At 38.1% G+C, this 21,848-nt stretch overlaps 1 protein-coding gene across 1 annotated transcript; it reads left to right on the top strand.

The window, feature by feature from the left end:
• Positions 1–59: 59 nt before the first annotated feature.
• Positions 60–21,683, top strand: LOC140169953 (cilia- and flagella-associated protein 45-like). The gene is made up of 10 exons (XM_072193262.1): positions 60–182; positions 5,318–5,595; positions 6,336–6,480; positions 6,922–7,092; positions 8,283–8,461; positions 9,885–10,014; positions 10,806–11,036; positions 11,784–12,007; positions 17,756–17,980; positions 19,707–21,683. The coding sequence occupies exons 1-10, from the start codon at positions 180–182 to the stop codon at positions 19,783–19,785; spliced, it is 1,665 nt and encodes a 554-aa protein (XP_072049363.1). The 5' UTR covers positions 60–179; the 3' UTR covers positions 19,786–21,683.
• The last annotated feature ends 165 nt before the right edge of the window (positions 21,684–21,848 follow it).

Genomic DNA, 21,848 nt, shown 5'->3' with positions numbered 1-21,848 from the left:
ATGATGGGAAGGTTCCGCCCTGGTCGCCAAGGAGACGGGCATGTAAATAATTATGCGCATGCGAGATAGGTCATGTAGGTGATGAAGCGAAAAGCAGTGACAACACGGAGATCAACAGAAGGGAAAGGCGAAAAAAAGAAACAATTTCATGATAACAACGCAATAAACAACTTATAAAAATGGTAAGTTACTTGTTAGTAGACAACCCATTAAATCTACTTGATCTACAAAAGTTTAATTTCTGGCCTAGTTTTGAATTTGAATGATTAAAATCCGATTATTGTTATGTTTCAAATCATGAAATGTATACCTGATCTCATGATCTCATGTACCAATACCTTGTGTATTGGTACATGATTCGGCGGGTATACTTCAGCAATAGCGAATAAGTGGTCGTTTTTTACTCTTTTCAAAACGTCACATGTACACCAAATACAGCCCCCGAAATGGTCTACTTTTAGCGTGCCTTAACTCCGAAACAGTTTAGTCAAAGTTAAAAATGCGATCCCCAACCCTTTGCTTACCTTGGACGAATTTGCAGTATTTTCCGCTAGCTCCGTGTTGAAAAATGTCCGGTACTTGCCCGGTACAAACATAGAAATGGCCACATTTGCTTCAGTCCTGGTATGAATATTTCTTCCGTAATCCAATGGTTCCAACGTGGGCATCACGATGATAGTCTCCTACACAACCAGATTGTGTCGGCCTGACGCTCGTCGATCCTAAAAGTGAGGACAGCGTGAGCTCTTACCTGCGTAAAAGTCTGTTCGACAAAGGCAATAAGGATGATTGACAGCGCCGTTCATTGGGCGGAGCCATTATATTACGCCATGACAGCAGACAGGTTGCGCTGTTCTCTGACCTTGACTGTTCGTCACGTAGACGCATACCGTGACCTGGGTACACGACAAAGCTGGGGGATGCGACTGCGGCCGCCATTTTGACACGCGGTATCTACTCTGGTCGTGCGTCATGAATTGGGGTATAGGAAAAGGTGGAGGCGTTACATTTTTCATTTTATTTGGGACGTTTTGTCCCAGATCTCAAGAATGGAGAGGGGTACTGAACTAGTTTTGGTCTCATTTTGTTGCTTATTTATCTAGCTTAATTTGTGGAAAGAAAAAACTTCACACTTTATTTACTTCTTGAGATATTGCAATTCAAACGATGTGCAGTCAGGGGTGGAGGATCCTACGGTTGAGGATCCTACGGTTGAGGCATGTGTTAAAGTATAGGGAATGTTGATTTTTAGTGCCTCACAAATATATATTTTACTGTAACTTCATAACCCAGCAAGGTATTGAGATGGATTATGTACCATTGTTTTGGTATTTATGTCTAGCTTGAAATGTGACCAGTTTTACAATAAGCTAAGTTAATTTGTTGCAAGTGTGCTGCATTCTGTGTCATGGGTTCTAGGCTTTTCCTATACGTTACTGTGTTAAGTATTCATTTATGCTCCGAAATGTTCTGAAGGTCATATTTCTTGAAGAAATTACCACACTGCTGTAAAAGATAACATTTTTTGGATGGAAATTTGATGAGAAATTCAAATATGCCACTGGTTTTTGTGTGGGGCATGGAGGAAAAAAGTTTTGATTGAAAATGTAATAAAAATCATAAAAATTATGTACAACTTTTGAACACCCTGTATCTCAGGTAGGCAACATAACTCATCATTACAAGTTTGCTTTTTTTGGAAGCCTACAATGTTATTAGCACCTCTAAAAAGGTTTTAGCAGAACAGGTTTCTATGTTAGTAAATAAGAGAGAAACAAAATAGTATACTTTTTGAACCGAAATTCAACTTTTCCACCCTATATGACATTTGTGGCACCCTGTATATTGACCAATTGTTTGTATGTGTGTCTTCCTGGTTCTAAGCTTTACAGTGATATATAATTTTATAGAGTTTTGATGAACAGTTTATGAATTAGATCAGTTCAAGTACAAAAACATGTAAATTGCTCAATTTTTTAGTGTGTAACGCATTTGGCCCCCAATTCATGGCGCACGACCCTCTTCAGAAAAATTACTTTTGGTGACGTTTTATATCAAACAATTTTCGATAACGGATTTCTACTAGGATTTCAATTTTTTATTAATGAAGGTGCATGTAGTTTTGAGGAATAACACGGGATGTTTCGAGTTTTATTTCAACTGGTGGTGTAGGAGGTGAGTGAATTCGTGAATGAGGCCGGGATTGAGGTTTCGTTGTTTCAACGATCCGATAGTAGGATACTAAACGTAGGCTAAAATGTCTAATGACGCCATGTTTACATGAAAACATTAGCTGTTGCGAGGTCAGTGTCGTTGAATTCGTTACCTAAATTCCTTTCAGGATATTCTGATTTCACTTATTTATGATGTGTACGAAAATTCACCATATAAACTCACTTGTGTGAATGCAAGCTGTTATTGCTGACAATAGAAACATTGTTGCAAGGTCATTAAAACAGGTATGTATTACAGACGTAATATGGCCGAAACGAGATACAGGCCAGTTAGGCAGTCTACATGAAATGTTTGTTGTGTGCAAATCTGCAAGAGGTTTTTTCATTTTTAAGCTTACCAAAAATTAATGAATATTTAATGTTTTATACATTGAACTGAGTCCACTTGTGGTTGTGTAAAGTTATTATTTTAATATCTTTTTGGGATCTCATTCCCAAAAATTGGGCAAGGTTCAAGGGGTGGTGGGGGACAAACATGACAAAAGCTGGGGGCAAATTTTGGCACGTTTGATGTTGTGTGGCATTTTGAAATTTTACGGGGGGTGGAAAATGAAGTGCATTTACAGCACACTCATGCATGGCATGTGTGCCCTTATACATAAATGTATTTTTGATCGAGAGATCTATTATTGGGCCTACGTTTAATATATTACTAGTCTATAGGCCTACTCATCAGTCTCATGTACTGACCACGACAACTCTTACTCCAGCGCCGCCCATGGTCCGATAGAGTGAGTGGATTGAGATAATGTGGGACGATATCTACTTCACTAATTTTCCAAATCATTAAAACAATTCTGTGTGAAGTTTAAATTGTTCTTCTTCTTCCTTATAAGTGCCTCCCTCATATGAGTATTGTCGCACTGCGTACAGACAAGCTGTACTTATTTTTTACTCTGGAACCTAGAGTAGATGAGTGTAGTTTGAAGTACAGTCAACATGACCGGGATGATCCCCTGCTCTTTTCGAATAGCCTGTGGCGTTCTTTAACGTGCACACTACATTAATGTGAGAAAATATGCATGTACATCGGGACCGACAGCTTAAAGTGCCCTCCGAAGCACTAAGCAAGTAGAGTGAAGTGTCTTGCTCAAGGACACAAAGAGCCGGACCTGGGATTTGAACCCTTGACCCTTGGGTTCACAGTCCTATGCCTTAACCGCTAGGCCACGCTCTCCTCTACCAAAATTAATTTTGATGACTCACCTGTATATCTTTAGAGTTTTCTATTTAAAACTAGATGCTAACAATTCGCCGACGTGTCATTTGACAGAGCAACTTTTTCGGGTGCTATACCCCGGTACCTGTAGTGATCGGTTTTATTTACCGGTACTTTCCATTGTATGATATAATGCTTGACACTGATTCTGACTCAATTTGAGATAGTTCCAGTGGGGATCCTGACTTTTAGACCATCCGATAAGGTTAAAATTACTAATTTATCAAATTAAACTTTCTCCACAAAAACAAACCTTACATTGGTCCAATGATAGGTAGCCAAAAAAACTCATTAACTGATTGAGGATAGAGCTGTGACTGTGAGGTGACATCATTGACAAAATGGAAAGTAAAACAAAGCTGATCACTCATTAATAGTCTCGTAAAACATCATGAAGATGCTATAATCTAAGCCTACATGTACTTGCATTACATTATTCCCCAACATAATAATGACCATTGCAGTACATGTACGTACTGTCATCATGCCATGGTATTAGTGCTACCGGTACTCACTATCTAAATTAAAATCAGCAAAAAGCCTGGCATTGGTTTTGGTCATGTGTCATACATGTATGGTGGGGCACATTTGCGTTACAGCACTGATTTTGATCATTTGTCCTCATTTTCACTTAAATTGATACATGTCTAAAACTATACATCTCACACCAACAAAACTATACATTTTTGGAAAGCTTATGTTCCAAGGAATCTAACAATGCAAAATTGATGTTGGTATACAGGGTGTGTAAGAAAATATATAGGGTGATATCATGAAAAAAATTAATTTTACTAGAAAATTGATCATTTATTGCATTTGCTACTGGTGTGGAATATCTCTAATGTAATCTAATTTTGTGGCAGGTAACACTATGAGCTTTAATAAAATGTATACTTTTGCTATGTTATGATTGACCAAAGTGGTGATACAGGGTGTAAAAATGTATGTAACTTTACGCACCAAATGTTGATTACATTTTTGAAAATATTTTCTTTGGAGTGTATCCTACATTTATTTTAACTGCATATTTGGATTCCTGAGGTAAAATGCATTCCAAAAATGTATACTTTTCCTATCTTAGGATGTATAATTCTTAAGATAAACAATTTAAAGCCAAAACACGTGTTGTGACTGAAAATCTTGGCATTTGTGTGTAGTGCATAGGGAAAAATTGTGGGTATTGTGACTTGCGGTTCTCAGTGAATACTTGTAAACATGAAATAGATCAAACTAATAGTTGAATATGAATAATGAATAAACAAGCTTTGATTTGAGATACGATTTGCATGTACAGCACAAAATTTGGCATTGATAAAATTTAAAATTCAAAAAGATATCATGTTTCCACAACATTTCTCATAGAGATTGCACATACTCCTCCACCGCTTATCCTCCACCGCTTATCCTCCAGGTTTATCCTCGTTAACATTTTAATATTTTTCACTAATTCAACAAATGATAATTTCAAATTGTGAAACATATTTGAAAAGTAGAATAATCAAGCTGTATAATGAGCCCAAACTTTATGCAATTGGACAAAGAATAGCTCTGTACCAACAAGTTGAATCTGAAAGAGGAGAGAAAAATGTAACGCCTCCCACTATTTTGGGGTCCCACCATATGACACATGACCTTTTACCAACACTCACACTGGCAGTACCAGAAATAACAGGCAAGACAAGGGCATAAATCTGTAAAAAAATTTAGGCAAATTTGTCTAAAATTTGACCTAAAAAGTGGAAATTTTCCCGATTTCGTATTTTGACTGAGACCCTTGGAATTAATGCTTCCCCTGGTGGCGCCAATGTACACAATAAAACACATATTTACACATTGATTCGATTTTTCCCTCTTCTTTCTATAGCCGAGAAGTGTTTTAAGTATGGACTCTGCGGGCAGCAGCACTTCATCAGCCCGCCGTGCCAAGACTAGACAGTACTACACAGTCAGCAAGACGTCCAATGTAGATGAATCTCTATTCGGGGAACCAAATAAAGCAGCTAGGTCTAGAGCGCAGAACTCGCCAACACAAGAAGTTGTCAATACACAGAGAGGGTCGCCCTCATCATCAGCAAAGAATAGCAAAAGGAAAGAGAAGAAAGAAATACAAGTTATTACAAAGGATTTAATTAGAAATTTAATGTAAGTCTGGCTACAATTTTCAAGATTAAAAAATGATTTTGAGTGTAATAAAAGATAAAAACATTCAACTTCAGAAATAACTCTTGGGGATGCATATAAAAACACATAAAAAAAAGACCTCCACTTGTGTGGTACTGGTCGTAAATTTGAGCGCAGTTAATTTAAAATAATTAAAATCTAAATGAACTGGAGCGAATTTTGTTAGTTGCAACATGATATGTTGTGAAGTTAAAAATACAAGTGGACACATTTTTATGCATTTATATCAGTTCTGTACTGGTGAAGCAAGCTTGGAATTTTTGTTTGTGAGGCAATTTTGATTTCAATTAAATGGCAAATTCTATGGTTTGATCTATGGCCAAATCTCCCAAATTAGGCAAAATTCCAACATAGTCCACATCTATGGACTCCCAAATGACCACTGGCTCAGGACTTACATGTGACAATGTGCAAGTTTGACCATAATCTAGGTGAGCTTTATTTTCAGTAAAATGGATTCGATGACACTGTGTACCTGTTTGATGTCACCGGATCCTGACAATGCCCCTATCTGAGAATACACACCCTCAGTCAACCTATAGAATGACCAGGAATGCGGGATATTTCGATCCGTTCTGGTACTTTTAAAGAAACATACATCACAGTTTTTTGTCCCAGTATTTCACTGTTTTAAAAACTATTACTTGTACGAGAAATTCTGACAACTAAGTTAAAAATGTCAAAAAATGTTTTCATTTCAGAGTTCCTCGTGAAGATCCTTCAGGACAGTCAGTCGTCTTACCTACAAATGAATTCCAGAGAATCTTATATGCATCTAGGGTGCTTTCATCAGAAGAACGTGTAGCAGAGATTGCAGAGATGCAAAAGATGAAGAAAGCTGCAGAGGTGAGTTCAAATATTATTTGTACTAAATGTACATGTATAGGGCTCAAAATGCTTTTTTGTTGATTTAATATAGGGTTCAATTTGATAAGAATTTATGAAAAGACATAGCCTTTATCCACAATCTTTTATTGTAATTGTTCGAACACTTTCAAAGCCTTATTGGAAATGGTCCTACCAATGTACAATGTTGGCATGCCCAATATGCTCATCTTCACCGTATCATCTCCCAACATTGTTTGGTGGGGAAAGGGGAGGGAATACGTGTAAGATGAACATTGCGACAACACTATTAGAATTCTTAGTTTCCAGTGACTCATATAGCGTGCGCACTATAGTAAGAAGAACATGGAAATTTAGTAGGAGTTCAAACACATTTTTTTACAGGATTGCAGGTCTGCAAATGCATTTTTCATTGCAATAAACTGTTATCATTTGCTACAGGAAAAGAGTAATGAACTTAAACTACAGATGCAATCACTGGATAGAACTCGACAAAAGAATGAAAAGCTGAATGATCTTGAGGAAGAGGCACGAGAGAAGGCAGAGTATCTCTTACAGAAAGCTAAAGAACAGAGGGAGGAACAGGAGGATGAAATCAAACATCTCAATGAAGTAAGTGTTTTATCTTGCTTCCAAGTAAAAATGTTGTCAGGATGTTTGCTAGCCGCCCACCCACCTGTCATTTTGGACGGACAGTTTGCTCCTGGGACAGGCAAAATCAATGCCTGTGACATATGTGTACATCCATATCAAAACGATGCACTATCAGCTGCTACATAATTATGTCTCTTTTTACATAATAACTAGGAATAAATACCAGACTCATCTCAAGTGGCAGTCACTTCAAATCATCCTAATGTCACATGGTTTAGGAATGATCTCTGTATTCCTAAACCATGTGACTTTGGGATGATATGATGTTAACATCCACTTGAGATGAGTCTGGTATTTATTCCAAGCTATGTTCAATTAAGAGACACATGTAGCAGCCATGAAGTGCATCAGTTTGATATGAATATACACATCTGCTAAATTCTAAAAACAGTGCTTGAATAAGTTCTCTGAACTCAAAGCAAGACCAGACTAATAAATCAAGGCTACATTAATATATGAACTGATTGAACCCCCAGAATCCACAGGTGTGGTTTATGTTTTCAGGGCCAAATTTTGGACATGTAGTTTTGTATTTTATAGTTTTTTATTTATGGGAGCACTGAGACTGTGCTATGTGTATATTTACAGATACAGTGTTTTACTTACCTACTTACCTGGCTACATCGATAGCTATTTGAACTGACTGAACAAACCCCCAGACTTACCTCTTTACCTGCACATGCCTCGCCACACCTAGGTGTAACTGGGGAGTTGTTAGAAAATAACCACCAGGGATGCAATTTCATCAAACTTTACTGAATCATAATTGATTCTCAACTATCTTGCTCAAAGCCATAGGAGGTATCAGGTATGCAACCCTCCTCCTGTAAAAACTGTTGACATTCAGCCATTTTTTGAAAGGGAAAATAAAAAAGGTCCATGTAACCATGTTAAAATCAGCCAGCCCTTTTTTGAAGGAAAATTCATTAAAGGTCCACTTTTTAGCTCCAACATGTCCCAAATAATCCTGACTAGATACAAGCCTGAGTTTACTAGAATCAGGTTGACTTGCTGCATGATGAATATGCATAATCTGAGGAAAGTCTCTCATTCTCTGTGGACTATGAGTATAATGACATGTTCAGTATGCTGAGACAACCTTTTATGATGTCATTATAACCTTTTGTTTTTACTTCTTTTGTACACAGCTCATGTTAAATGCTAAATGTCATGCCATCCGTGATGCTCAAATGTTAGAGAAAGGCATGATCAAGGATGAATATCAAGAAGAAGAGAAAAGATTAGACATCATGATGGAACTAGAAAGGCAGAGGGCGCTGGAATTACAGGAAGAAATTGAAAATGAAAGGAAAAGAGAAAGATATGAGTAAGTCAAGTTTTTTCTTGTAGACTGTTCGTTTTTGGAGCAATTTTACTGCACACACACACAAAGATAGTTTCAAGCAAATATTTGAATGACAACATATTTCAACCCTGTTTAGACTAAAGTGAGTCCTGGTCCTGACTAAATTCATGTGAACCGGGACTTACTTTTTCCCAAACTTAAAAACTTAAACATCAGAAAGTCCATCATTGAGAGGAAATTGCAATACTTTGGCCACATTGTAAGAAAGGATGGTGGAGTTGAGAGGCAAATTCTTCATGGAGCCGTGGGAGGGGATGTCCATCAACATCTTGGACAAATGATGTGAAGAATGTTTCATCACACGGAATGTATGGTGCAACACGTTTAGCTTTTGATAGAAGTAGATGGCGTACTCTTGTGAAGACCACAGCAGCGCAAACCTGCGCCATCTGACCCAGGGAGAGAGAGAAAGTCCTGTTAGAAAAGCTTTTATTTTCACCCTTGGTTAGGATGGTAGGGTTCAGTGACCGCTAGTCTAATTGCTCCCTGGTTACAAAGAACAATCAAGATTTTAAAATTTAGTTTTGTCTGTTTTTGCTTGTACTTAGAGAATAACGATAGGAATTTTTATTTTGCCTATCCTCTACCGTGTGATAGAGCGACAGGCAGGTCCAATATTTTGAGTAGTGGATGCCGGCGCAGCCGGTATCCACTACGATAAAAATATTGGACCTGCCTGTCGCTCATCATAGGTAGAGGATAGGCAAAATAAAAATTCTATCGCTTATTCTCATTCTTAGTCAGTTAAATATTATTTTAATAACTGTAAACAATTTTTTTAAGCAAAGACTAAGTTACCGTCATAAAAACTCCCCTCATTATAAAATAAACGAAACTTGTTTACAACTTCACGTATTCTGTTATGCGGCGTACTGCTAAGCGGCGTCGCGTATTCCGCACTAGTTTACGCATCCAGCGCGATACATACTCGCACCTCTACACGCGTGTTACGCATTATCAAGACGCATGATGACGTGGGGTCGCTCTACGGCCTGATAGACGGCACCGAAATCATGCGATTGTCCAATCAGAAATGTGTCTACGAACTAGACCACTCCCACTGACTAAGAATTTAACATGGTCCAGCTCAACATGGAAAAATAGTGATTGAAATCATTTTGAAATCATTTTACAGTTTCCATGCATATCTTGGTGGCAAGGGCTGTTTGGATCATGCAATATGGGCTATTCCAGTTTAAATCCACACATCACATATGGCAGACATGACCTTAATCTTCGACAGGGAGTGTGAATTTCAAATGGGATTACTTGAATGTGTGATTCCATCTACACCCACTGTGTGGGAGATTAAGGAAATGTCTTCCATAGGAGGTGTATGGATTTCAACTGGAATAACCTAATATCTTTTACTTTTCATTTACAGAGGTGCATCCAAGGTTCTCAATCAAATTGCTCAGCGTGAAGAAGAGAGGGCGCTAGATCAAGAACGCAAAGATCAGGAAGCTTTACAGAGGCTGAAATATTTAGAAAAATTACAAAGAGAAGATCTTGAGGTTAGTATCATATTTATTTGTTGTTATCATAAAGACTGAAGCATATACAGGGTGCTTCTGAAAGATTGGTAAATAATTTTAATACTTCCGTGGTCTGCGTACATGATGGTGATGATTGATCGCGTAAAAGAGGAGCAGTCTCCTCCCTTTCTATGAACTGATGACCAATGAAACAACTGTATTGTTGTCACGACCGTTCATCAGCCAATCTGCATGATTGTTTATCACTTCTATGTGTACGCTCAACGCACACGTCGCACACAACAGACAGGATAGAAGTCATTTCAAATCATCCCAAGTCACATGGGTTAGGAATACTGAGAACATTCCTAAACCATGCGACATGGGGATGATTTGAAGTGACCTCCAATAGAGGCCGTCAGCGTGACGTCATATGACGCCATCTTGTGGGTACACGCTGCGATGATAGTTCGATCTCCATGCGTGAACAGCAAAATCACTGCGTCGATGCGTGAAAACAGCTGCGTGGCAAGCTGCGCGCAGTGTCTGGCGCATGAACACGCGTATCATTTGTACCCACAAGATGGCGAAAGGCTGACTGCCTCTATTGCGATGAGTCTGGTATTTATTCCTAGCTATTATGTAAAAAGAGAAACAAGTGTCAGCTGACAAGTGCATTCTTTTGATATGGATATATACACTCAGCATACACATATGTCTATGAATGATCAATTGTTACATACATACACGACTAACTCAAATAACAGTAATTAAACCTAAATTACCTGACTTACCTGATTTTTGTTATCTATCTCAAATACAAACAACAGGACTTGAAGAAAAAGCATATCATGACCCTGGAAGCACAAGCTGAGATTGCCCGTGCCAACGAGGAAGCGGAACATATGAAGAAACGTAAAGAAGAACAAGAGCAGCTTGCCGATTTAAAAGTGAACGAGTACATGAAGCAGAAGGCTTCCAGAGAAGCCGCCTTTGAAGCCGAACAAGAGAAGATCAAAATTGAAAAGGAAAAAGAAATTGCTCGACTCAGGGCACAACAGGTTAGTAATGCAACATACAATTTTTTTGTTATTTTTTTTGGTTTTCGTCCGAAGGATTTTCATGAATTGATCAGGGAGGGAGTTTTTTTTTCAATGTAAAATTGGCATTGTTAGCAGTTTTTGGTCTTTGTCAAAAAGCTTGAGGAAAATGAGGAGACCCTTTTTCTTTTTTACCAATGTGAAATTCTGAGGGATAAAACCCCTAGAGTACCACGAAAAGACACAAAAGTGATCTGTGTTCTCTAATGAACATATTTATCTGTATAAAGTTTTCAAGTATTCCAAAGTCTTAATTTTTTTGAAAAATCTAAATAAACAATCTGACTAGTCCCAGAAATTCAGTTAGGAGGGGACAAGAACCAAAAGGTATTTTTTTACAGCCTAATGTTGATTGAAAAATGTTAAAGAGGCATGCATAGATTTTGAGTTGAACACATTGGGGTTATTCCAGTTGAAATCCATAAACCCCCTATATATGGGAGACATGTACTTAATCTCCCACACAGGTGGTTCAGATATCCTGTGTGGGAGATTAAGGTCAAATCTTCCATAGGGGGTGTGTATGGATTTCAACTGGAAGAGCTCAAAATTTCAAATCACTATCCCTAACTTTAAAAGTGATATTAAAAGAGTGTCAAGAAGATAAAACAAGTCTAGTCAAAAGAAAAGGAAAGAAACAAGGGATCAAATGGAAACAATGCTGATGAATTTTACAACAATTTATATTTTTACCAATGTATGTGACAGGAAAGAGCAAAGGATTACCAAGCCGAGAAAGACGCCCTCCGAGCCAAGCGTAACCAGGAGCAACGAGAACGTGAATGGAGACAGAAAGAGAAGGAAGATGCCGTCAAGAAAGCGGAGACAGAGCAGATGTTGAAGATCGCACGTGAGGTCCAAGTCCGCAACAAGGAACACTTCATGTCTGTGGAGGCTCAGAGGGAGAGAGCAGAGTTTGAACGAGTCTTGGAGTAAGTCATGTTTCAATTCGTTTTGCGTTTATTACCTATTCTGAAAGCGCTACTGTTTATGGTGGATATCAGAATTAGGTCACTTCCTCCACGATCTTCCATCCATCCATTCATTCATAAAATGTTTTTTAGAAATTGTCAGCAGTACGCAACACTGAATTGCAATAATTTTACAATAATTCACATATAATTTAAGATTAAAATACATGAAAATCATTTTACAAGATAAAATCAAATTTCATAATTACATCCAAACACTCTTTTTCAACTATTCAACCACATGCATCATACACACCCCACATCCGCATATCAACTATCAATCTCACTGCACTGACCTTTACACACTGGTTCTCACCCAAACTCCACACCTCACCACACACCCTCAGTGTCCTACTCCACCCATGCAAAACACACCCAACCTTACCCCTGACACACACACAACACACCCAACCTCATTCCTGATACACACACCCTACACTGCCACCAGAATAAGATGAAAAATTTGATAAAGAACAGAAAATCTGTTAAAAATAGCTTTAAAAATGTATTTTAGTGTGATGGCTGTTGGTACTGTCCAGGTCTACACTGGGTTTCAGAGTCCCTTGCACAGATTGACGCAAACGCCCTGTTAATGAGCGACATACGCGGAGCTTTGTGTTTAATTCAAGGGCGCCGATCTGCACCAACCAACAATTTGATGCACAATCATCCAATCAGATTATCGGTCTGTTGCTATGATTGTTAGACGAATGATTCAGCCAATCAGAACCCCACTTCCGTATTTACGCTCTGCACGCTCTCGAAATGTAAAACTGTAGAATTGAAAGTTATATGTTTTGTTAGAAAATTTAATAAATGATCACATCAAACAACCGTGCCCTCTCAACTTTAAAGGGCAGGTCTATTGCAAAAACAAGTTTTATCTCTATTCGAAGAGAAAATTATTACTTTACAAGTTGACACTTGTTGCAATTTTTTTATGCGTATTTCTCCTGAAAAAAGAGAAATTGTGTGGGTAAAGTTCGGGCTCGTACGTGTTCTTCCCCTGTTTGAAGCAAAATTAATTTTCAAGGCAGCGAGCTGATGACGTAAGTAAATGAAGCGGACACTATATCATGCTCTCATTTACTTGTGTGCTACAATCACAATCACTTTGACAAGTTTGATGTTAGCAACAATGAGTTGTACTATTATTTACCATAACAATGCTGCATAACAATATGCAGACTATTGTTCTCATTTGGGAAACAAAGCCTTACACAGTATTGTTACTATGCATTTGCTTTGTAATATTTCATCTAACTGAAACTCTAATACACAGGTTGAACAGATTCATCAGGATCGGTATAGTAAACTGGTTAACAAAGTTCCTTGTATCTGATCCAGAAAGTTCACTTACTTGTGTACGTTTCAACAACACCTGTTGTCTTTATCAACACTTGATTGGTAGTGACTGCTACTGACAACCAACGCTAGAAGTAGTGGCTCGCTGATATTTTAGGTGCTTTGGTCGGCAATACTCAACACCATGTTAAGAATTCTAAGCAATTGTCGGAAGATCTTGCAAAAGTGGTTATTGATGAGGAAGACATTCTCAACTCCCACGATGTGGTGAGCTTATTCACTAACACACCCATCGACCAAGTGTTAGACATTGTTCAAAGTAGACTGGAGAAAGAAAACGTGTTGTGAGTTTACAACAAAGAGACAGGGTTTAAGTTAACAAGTGAGGATGTGGTAGAACTTCTTGAGTTCATACTAACTACCACATATTTTACCTTTAGAGGTAAAATTTACCGCCAGCTGTTTGGTACTGCGATGGGCAGCCCGGTATCTCCGATTGCGGCTAACATATTCATGGAAGCTCTTGAACAGCAGGCGATCGCTACGGCACCCTTAGATTGTAGACCAAAGCTATGGTTGCTATGTGGATGATGTGTTAGAAGTTATCAACAAAGATTGGCCCAACAGCTTACCGACCACATCAACCAAGTTGACAAATCGGGTCAATAAAGTTTACTTTTGAACAAGAATCCCAAGGTAGCCTCCCGTTCCTAGACACGCTGATAGTGAAAAAAGACGACGGCACTGTAAAGCTACTGGTCTATCGTAAGCCAACACATACAGACCAATACCTGAACTATCAGTCTCATCACCCGTTACATCAAAAACTTGGTGTGATACGCACATTGTACAACCGGAAAGACAGCGTTGTGACTGAAGAGGAAGACAAAGTGGAAGAAGAAGAGAAAGTCAACGAAGCCCTTAGAACATGCGGGTATCCTGATTGGACCTTTAAGAAGGTCAAAGACCAATTACAGTGTGTCAAACCCAAGAAAGTTAACAAAAAGACTGATGACAAGACCAGAAGTAAAGGCATGGTTGTGCTTCCCTATGTTAAAGGTGTTACTGAAAGAATTTCTAGAGTCATGAAGAGTTACAACATTTCTACTGCGATGAAACCGCACGACACTCTCAGAAAACAGCTGGTACATCCTAAAGACAAACGCGATCCTAACAACACCACGGATGCGGTATACAAGATACCCTGCAAGAACTGCGAATTGTCCTACATAGGCTAAACAGGTAGGAAGTTTGGCACGAGACTTGAAGAGCACAGAAGTGAGGCAGAGAAAATGAGCAAAACGGTTACCACCAGAGCAGGTAGAAAGGAATCGCTGTCAACTATACACAAGTCGGCCATCACTGACCATGTCGTCGACAAGAATCACATCATTGGATGGGGGGAAGCTGAGGTCATCGGCACGGAGCAAAATAGATACACTCGCTGGATAAAGGAGGCTATAGAAATAAGAAAGAGGAGGGGCACCACCATGAACAGAGATGAAGGACAGTACCAACTATCTCACATATATGATGACTTTCTGAAACAGGGACCTAAAAATCCCTTGGAGGAAAATCAACTGGCAACTCTAAGATCAACGCTGGAACTACTTCTAGCGTCGGTTGTCAGTAGCAGTCACTACCAATCAAGTGTTGATAAAGACAACAGGTGTTGTTGAAACGTACACAAGTAAGTGAACTTTCTGGATCAGATACAAGGAACTTTGTTAACCAGTCTAATACACAGGGAAATCAGATACATGAGTTTGTGGAGTTAAGGGCAGAGTAATGGGAGAGAACATGGACCTTTTCGAGCATCATTATTTCTGAATTGTATCTCCAAAGTATATAAAACTATACATTTTGGAAAGGAAATGAGTCAAGGAATCCCATGGTGACGCCAGATTTTTTCAAAAATCTCGAAGTTTTCGATAAAATCACAAAAATCACTTTTTACCCCAATTTTTTGTGACAACTTAAAAAAAAATCAGTTCGGAGTGAAAAAAAAAATCAGTTAGCTTTTAATGAAGAAGAGACATGAACTTAGGGAAGGTTTTTTTATTTTTTGAAATTTGTCTCTTTTTTTTTTTTTTTTTAAAAAAACATCTGAAAAAAGCAATTTTGTCATTCTATTCAGCTAAAAATTGCACATAATGGTGTATATTTTTGTTTAAAACAAACATTTTGAAAAAATGAGAAAACCTTCCCTAGACTTTGATGTACTCTAAACGATAGTGCAAAAAGTTTACCTTTTGCTTGCATATTTTTTCGAGTTATCTTGTCACAAAAATCGTGCAATATTGTCAAAAGTGAACTATGAGAAATCGACGTTTTAGTAAAAAAATGTCAAAATTATGCACAAAATGTCCTTATAAGTTATATTTTAAAACGACAAGATTTTCACGTTTGTAAAAGCTGTACCTGGTGCCTGGTCTTAATATGCATCTTTTTGCAACAATGAATTTATAATGTCTGCTTTTAGTCCGCCAAAATTCAACATAATTAAAAAATGTAAGTGGCATTTTGACTGCAAATTTATGTTTTGTTTACACCGCATTTGCCGGCGTTAAAAACATACCGAATGCGCCTTGACTGCGTTGGACATACGCTGCGCAGAGTTGCGCTGCGTCACGCGCGCCGCGAATCGCTAGCGTAATCACAATATTTCGCATTCGCGCATTTCTGACTCATTATTTCCCGCCAATTTACTAAGCTGTCTTGAGCCATGTGACTTTTTAGAGTTGAAAAGAGTGAATTAAATCAAGCAAAAATACGTGTAAATATTAACAAGTTGTATTTTATCAGTTTCAAGTGAAAGAATACATCTTAGTGTTGATAAAAATCAAGAAATCTCAAATTCGGGCGTGGACGAATGTGTTTTCCATTACTCTGGCCTTGACACGGTTTATATGCTAGTCTCAGATTGATCACGCTGAAATTCTAAGCTCAAATTATTATTTTTATTTTTTAGTCCAAATATTTCTCATGATATTGATATACATATGAATTGTAATATCACAATTTACTAATCTTACTATAAATAGGCTAATGTTGTATCTATGTATCTATCTATGTATCTATCTATGTATGCCTATAAAGGCTCCGTCAGTTTCGATCCAAATGTCGCCAAATTCATACGGGAGATCGATGAATATACGGGAACGTGTTTAAACTTTATTTGGTTGAAAACGGTCAAGAATTGGCTGCAAAAACAGTGAAAATATAGGTAAAAACAGGTTTTTGTTATGAAAATCGGTTGTCAGCCTCACGCGTCACTGCAGCTGGCCGGCAGCGGCGTCGGGCGCCTCGTGCGTAATGCGACTACGCCAATGGGCGCCAGAACGGCGCGCAGAGCCACGCAACTGCGAGCCAGAGACCAGTGGACATGATCATGTGGGACATGATAATACGGAAAGAAGGAAAAATAAAGGACAAAAAGGTACATGGACGGGTCACGGGATTATGATAACGGGTGAACACGTCCGCAGACACGCTATGAGAGGAATAAATACGGGAAAAAGATGTTTGTTGTATAAACAACATGAAGCGGTACTATGAAGAAAAATAAAATTAAAATGAGGACAAAAAAGTATGAGTTAAAGTAACTAAATGAAACGGGAACGAAACAAAGAAGGAAAGAAACTAATCAGGAAATGTAAGAAAAAAGAAGCTAAAATAATAAGAACAGAATCAAATAAAAAACATGGAAACGGGAAATCACAAGCAGCAAATAAACAAAGAAGCTAAAGGGAAATGTAAGAGAGAACAGATTTAGAAAATAATGGGAACGAGGTTAAATAAATAAATAACATGGAAACGGAAAATCACAAGCTAAGCAAAAGAAGCTAAAGGGAAATGTAAGAGAGAACAGATTTAGAAAATAATGGGAACGAGGTTAAATAAATAAATAACATGGAAACGGAAAATCACAAGCTAAGCTAAGAAAGTGTAAGAAGAGACAGGTTTAGAAAAATAAAATGTACCTTTTCAATGATTCTACCTGTTCAGTAATTATTCCTGTTATGGTGAACGCTCCCATCTGGCGGGGACCCGCGCAAAGCGCGGGTATCCCGCTAGTATATAAAAAAAAAGAGAAGCAGTTTTTTCTGTGAACAACAACAGTATACGTTCTGTGCATTGAGAATCTTTATAGTCCCTCCTTGCAAAGCAGGCACATCTCATTTAATGACGTCAACTTTTTTCTAGGTCAAATCTGTCTCGTTCGAAGGAACTCATCTCTTAAGTTGGTTTTTGCAGAATATCAATTTTAAACGTCTTATTTTCTCCAAAAAAGAGTCATTTTCATTGTCCTCGTTATATTAGCTTGCCAATGATATGATGTTGTCCGAGCAATATATATGACCTTTAATTCTAATCATCTCCTACATTTGACATTAATCACAGAGCGCAGCTAGAAGCCATGGACAAAGAAAAAGGAGAGGAAGCGGATCAGCACTACAAGCGTCTTGACCATGCTGAAGATGTGCGCAAGCAGATACGTCAGAAGGAACAGCTGAAGGTCGGCGAGAGGAATGCTTTCTTCGAGGAGGGTGTGAAGATTAAAGAAGAGGCTAATGCAAGGAGAGCTAGATTGGATAACATCAAGGGCAAGAAATTAAAAGAACTCAGGTAAGATAAATGTAAAAGAGAAATGTTTTTATTGACTATTCTTATCGATGACTCACTTAGCAGCAGAAAGACGTATCTCCATTACGTACATGAATGATTGCATATAGATAGCCCACGGTACAGCAGCACAAAGACATGTCCATTTAGGTTGTATATGAATGATTGCATCAATAGTCTATATATCTACCTCGAGTCACCGGCACTAGCTTTGAAGTTCAGCATGTGCTGCGTTGGCTTAGCGTGGTTTTGTGCTTGTACATATGCAGCACGTTGATCGCGCGAGTAAAAGTATGTATATGCACCAAGTAACACTAAGCTAACACAGAACATGTTGAACTTCAAAGCTAGTGCCGGCGACTCGAGGTAGATACTATACATAACCCAGGGCTCATTGGCACGAAGACACATGTCCATGAGCTGCCCTATAAATGACTGCATCTAGATCGTTGAAAGCTCAGTGGTACAAAGACTTATGTCCATTACAAGTGAATGACTGCATCGCATCTTTATAGATAGCCTAGTACTCAGCCCCAGCAGCACAAAGACACAATGTTCATCAGCCACAGAGACCAGTGTCCATGAACTGCCCTGTAAATGACTGCATCTAGATCACTCAGGGCTCAGTGGCACAAAGACTTATGTCCTTGACAAATTAATGACTGCATCTAGATGGCAATTAGAACTCAGCCCCTGCAGCACAAAGACACAGTGTTCATCAGCCACAAATACATTATGTCCACGAGCTGCCCTATGAATGACTGCATCTAGATCGTTCAGGGGTCAGTGGCACAAAGACTTATGTCCTTGACAAATTAATGACTGCATCTAGATAGCAATTAGAATTCAGCCCCTGCAGCACAAAGACACAGTGTTCATCAGCCACAAAGACATTATGTCCACAAGCTGCCCTATGAATGACTGCATCTAGATCACTCAGGGCACAGTGGCACAAAGACTTATGTCCATGACAAATGAATGACTGCATCTAGATAGCCTAGGGCTCAGCCCCAGAAGCACAAAGACACAATGTTCATCATTCACAAAGACATGAGCTGCCCTATGAATGACTGCATCTAGATCGTTCAGGGCTCAGTGGCACAAAGACTTATGTCCATGACAAATGAATGACTGCATCTAGATAACCTAAGGTTCAGCCTCAGCGGCACAAAGACACAATGGTCATCAGCCACAAAGACATATATGTCCATGAGCAGCCCTATGAATGACTGAATTTAGATCGCTCAGGTCTCAGTAGCACAAAGACTTATGTCCATGACAAATGAATGACTGCATCTAGATAGCCTAGGGGTCATTGGCACAAAGACACATGTCCATGAGCTGCCCTATGAATGATTGCACATAGGTCATTCAGGTCTCAGTAGCACAAAGACTTACAATACATGTATGTCCATAACAAATGATTAACTGCATCTAGATAACCTGTGACTCGGTCTCAGCAGTACAAAGACGCAATGTTTGGGCTTATCCGGCTGTTATCCATACACCCCTTACGAAAGTCATAACTTTAATATCCCACATAGGGGGTGTAGATTTCAAATGGAGTCAATCATTCAGGCAATCTCATTTGAAATTGACCAATGGCTAAAATAAATTTAGATTTGTTTGCCTAATAATGTTTCCACAAGTGCATATCCATATAAACAAGGTACTTTTGCAAAAAAAATCTTCTAAATCTTCCTTATCCTCTTTTTCATTCTTAATACAGGGAAGCCGGTGTACCAGAGAAGTACTGTGCCGAGGTCGAGAGAAGAATAAACGCTCCTGTCATAACCTTGCAAAACTAGCTCCAAAACTGTTATGTATAGATGTATATTATGGATATTATTTTGTAAATATAAACTGATATAATCTGAGTAAATACCATGGCATCTGGGCAGCGAGGGGACATAACTCACATGGGCTGTTGATGTGAACAGAAAAGCTGCAGATGTGAAAAAGGTACTTCCTGCAGTGAAAAAGCATACTTTCTGCAGTTTGTCTAAAGATGCTTTTGTTTTGCTGTATTTCCATCAAGGGGAGGGGGGGTGTCATAGGAAATAAATTTAAGGAAGATTAATTTATAGTCCTGAAAAATCTTGTTATTTTGTACAGCGTGTATTTATTAGCAAAGGTTTTAGACCAGGTAAGCTCTAAAGTGCTTAGCAATAGTTTTAGCATATAAGTATATGCTAATTAAGCAAAGTTTTTAGACCCAAGTAAGTGCTTAGCAAGTCTTAGGCATATAGTTTCACTACCAATTGCTGCCGCCCCCAGAGGTACACTGCCATGCAGCTACTTCATTGGTACTCTAGAGTACCTGTGTGGGTACTCTAGAGTACACACATCAGAATCACACACTGCTATTGGACTGTTACTCGAGAGAAGCCACAAAGTACCTGCATAGCATTGTACCCCTAAGGGTGGTAGCATTAGGAATCTGGTAGTGTTGTAATTAATGGCTAGGTTTTAGCTCGGAAAGCTTCTGACCAAGTTAGTCCCAGAAGTGCTCAGCACAGATTTTGTATCCGGGGATACTTAGCCCAGGATACCTAGTTTTAGTACCAAATGCATACACATTTTCTCACTTGTCTGTCTTTTTGGCCAATGAGTATTATAATTATTCCCCTTTTTTTATCCGGATGAAACAAATAATTGGCAAACCTGGCAACTGTCCCTATTTAATAGGGACTGTAAAACAAAAAGCATAAAAGGGAGCGATTTTACCATGTGTCCCTATTTTTGCAAAAATACCACTATAGAAATGTATAGGAAATTTAGGAATGTCCCGATTTTCAGATTTTTTCTTCCATTTGTCCCTATTTGTGAGGTTTTAGGTTGGCAGGTATGAATTGATATATTTTTTTTTGAAAGTAGAGGTCAGAGGTAATTTGTTTATGTGTATGGTGTTGTGGGCAACTCAGCATATCATAAGCCTGTATCATAAGCTTACTTTTGGGACACCCTGTACACATAGTATAAGTATATTTGTGAATATTCTCAATCATCCAGGTAGATAAACATAATACAATTAATCTGTTCCTCAGGACTTACTGTTTTTGATAGCGACATTATCACGTCTCATCCAAGACGCATCGTCAGGCTGACTGATCAGGCACTGAGCTATTGACCTGTGACATTCAGCTTGATGATGCGTCTTGGATGAGATGCAATACTGTTGCTATCAAAAATATTAAGTCTAGATGAACAGATTTAATATTCATTATATAGTATAAGTATTTAATGACCTACTGCTGTAAATAGAAATTAACTGATAACTTTTACATCTTGTTCTATTACCATATAAAAGTACACATATATCTATTTCACCATTATGTATTCACCAGAATTTTCCCCATTCCATCAAAATATCCGTCCAGTGAACTCTTATGAATTTGTTCACAACATTAAATGTAGTATACATGCTTGTGATAATATTGTCAACTAAAAGTGTGCTAGATTTTGTTATAGTTATAAATTTTCCGTCCAAATCAGTAACATTAAATAATTTATAAGCCGTCCATTACAACCGTCCATCTCTCAATTCTTCTATTTCTTATAAAAACTTCTGTAAATTTGATATTTTGTAAAATACATTTGCTCATCAGTTGTAGTACAATTTACATAGTTTATAAAATAATAATAATACCCTTTTGAATGTGAAAAATCCAAACATAATATAGATCCGTCCAGTTTTCATTCATGCAATAATGTGTTTGTTTCCAATATTTCTTCCATTTCTCCTGAAAAGCAATAATATTGTATTGATACTTTGTGTATATTAATATGTGAACCTGTAAGTAGATATAATTACTATAAAGTAATAAAAAACTGTAATTTGAAAGTGATTTGTTTTCATGTGCCATTGCTT

This window comes from Amphiura filiformis, chromosome 14 (genome assembly GCF_039555335.1).
Source record: "Amphiura filiformis chromosome 14, Afil_fr2py, whole genome shotgun sequence".
NCBI classification, from domain to species: Eukaryota; Metazoa; Echinodermata; class Ophiuroidea; order Amphilepidida; family Amphiuridae; genus Amphiura; species Amphiura filiformis.
The sequence above is the reverse complement of the archived record's forward strand: the minus strand, read 5'-3'. Positions and strand labels throughout refer to the sequence as shown.

What these genes read in the sequence shown, in the direction of transcription:
- LOC140169953 (XM_072193262.1), top strand. An exon ending in AGATGAAGAAAGCTGCAGAG is followed by an intron (nt 6,481 to 6,921) that starts GTGAGTTCAAAT and finishes CATTTGCTACAG; the next exon opens with GAAAAGAGTAATGAACTTAA. An exon ending in AGGAAAAGAGAAAGATATGA is followed by an intron (nt 8,462 to 9,884) that starts GTAAGTCAAGTT and finishes TTTCATTTACAG; the next exon opens with AGGTGCATCCAAGGTTCTCA.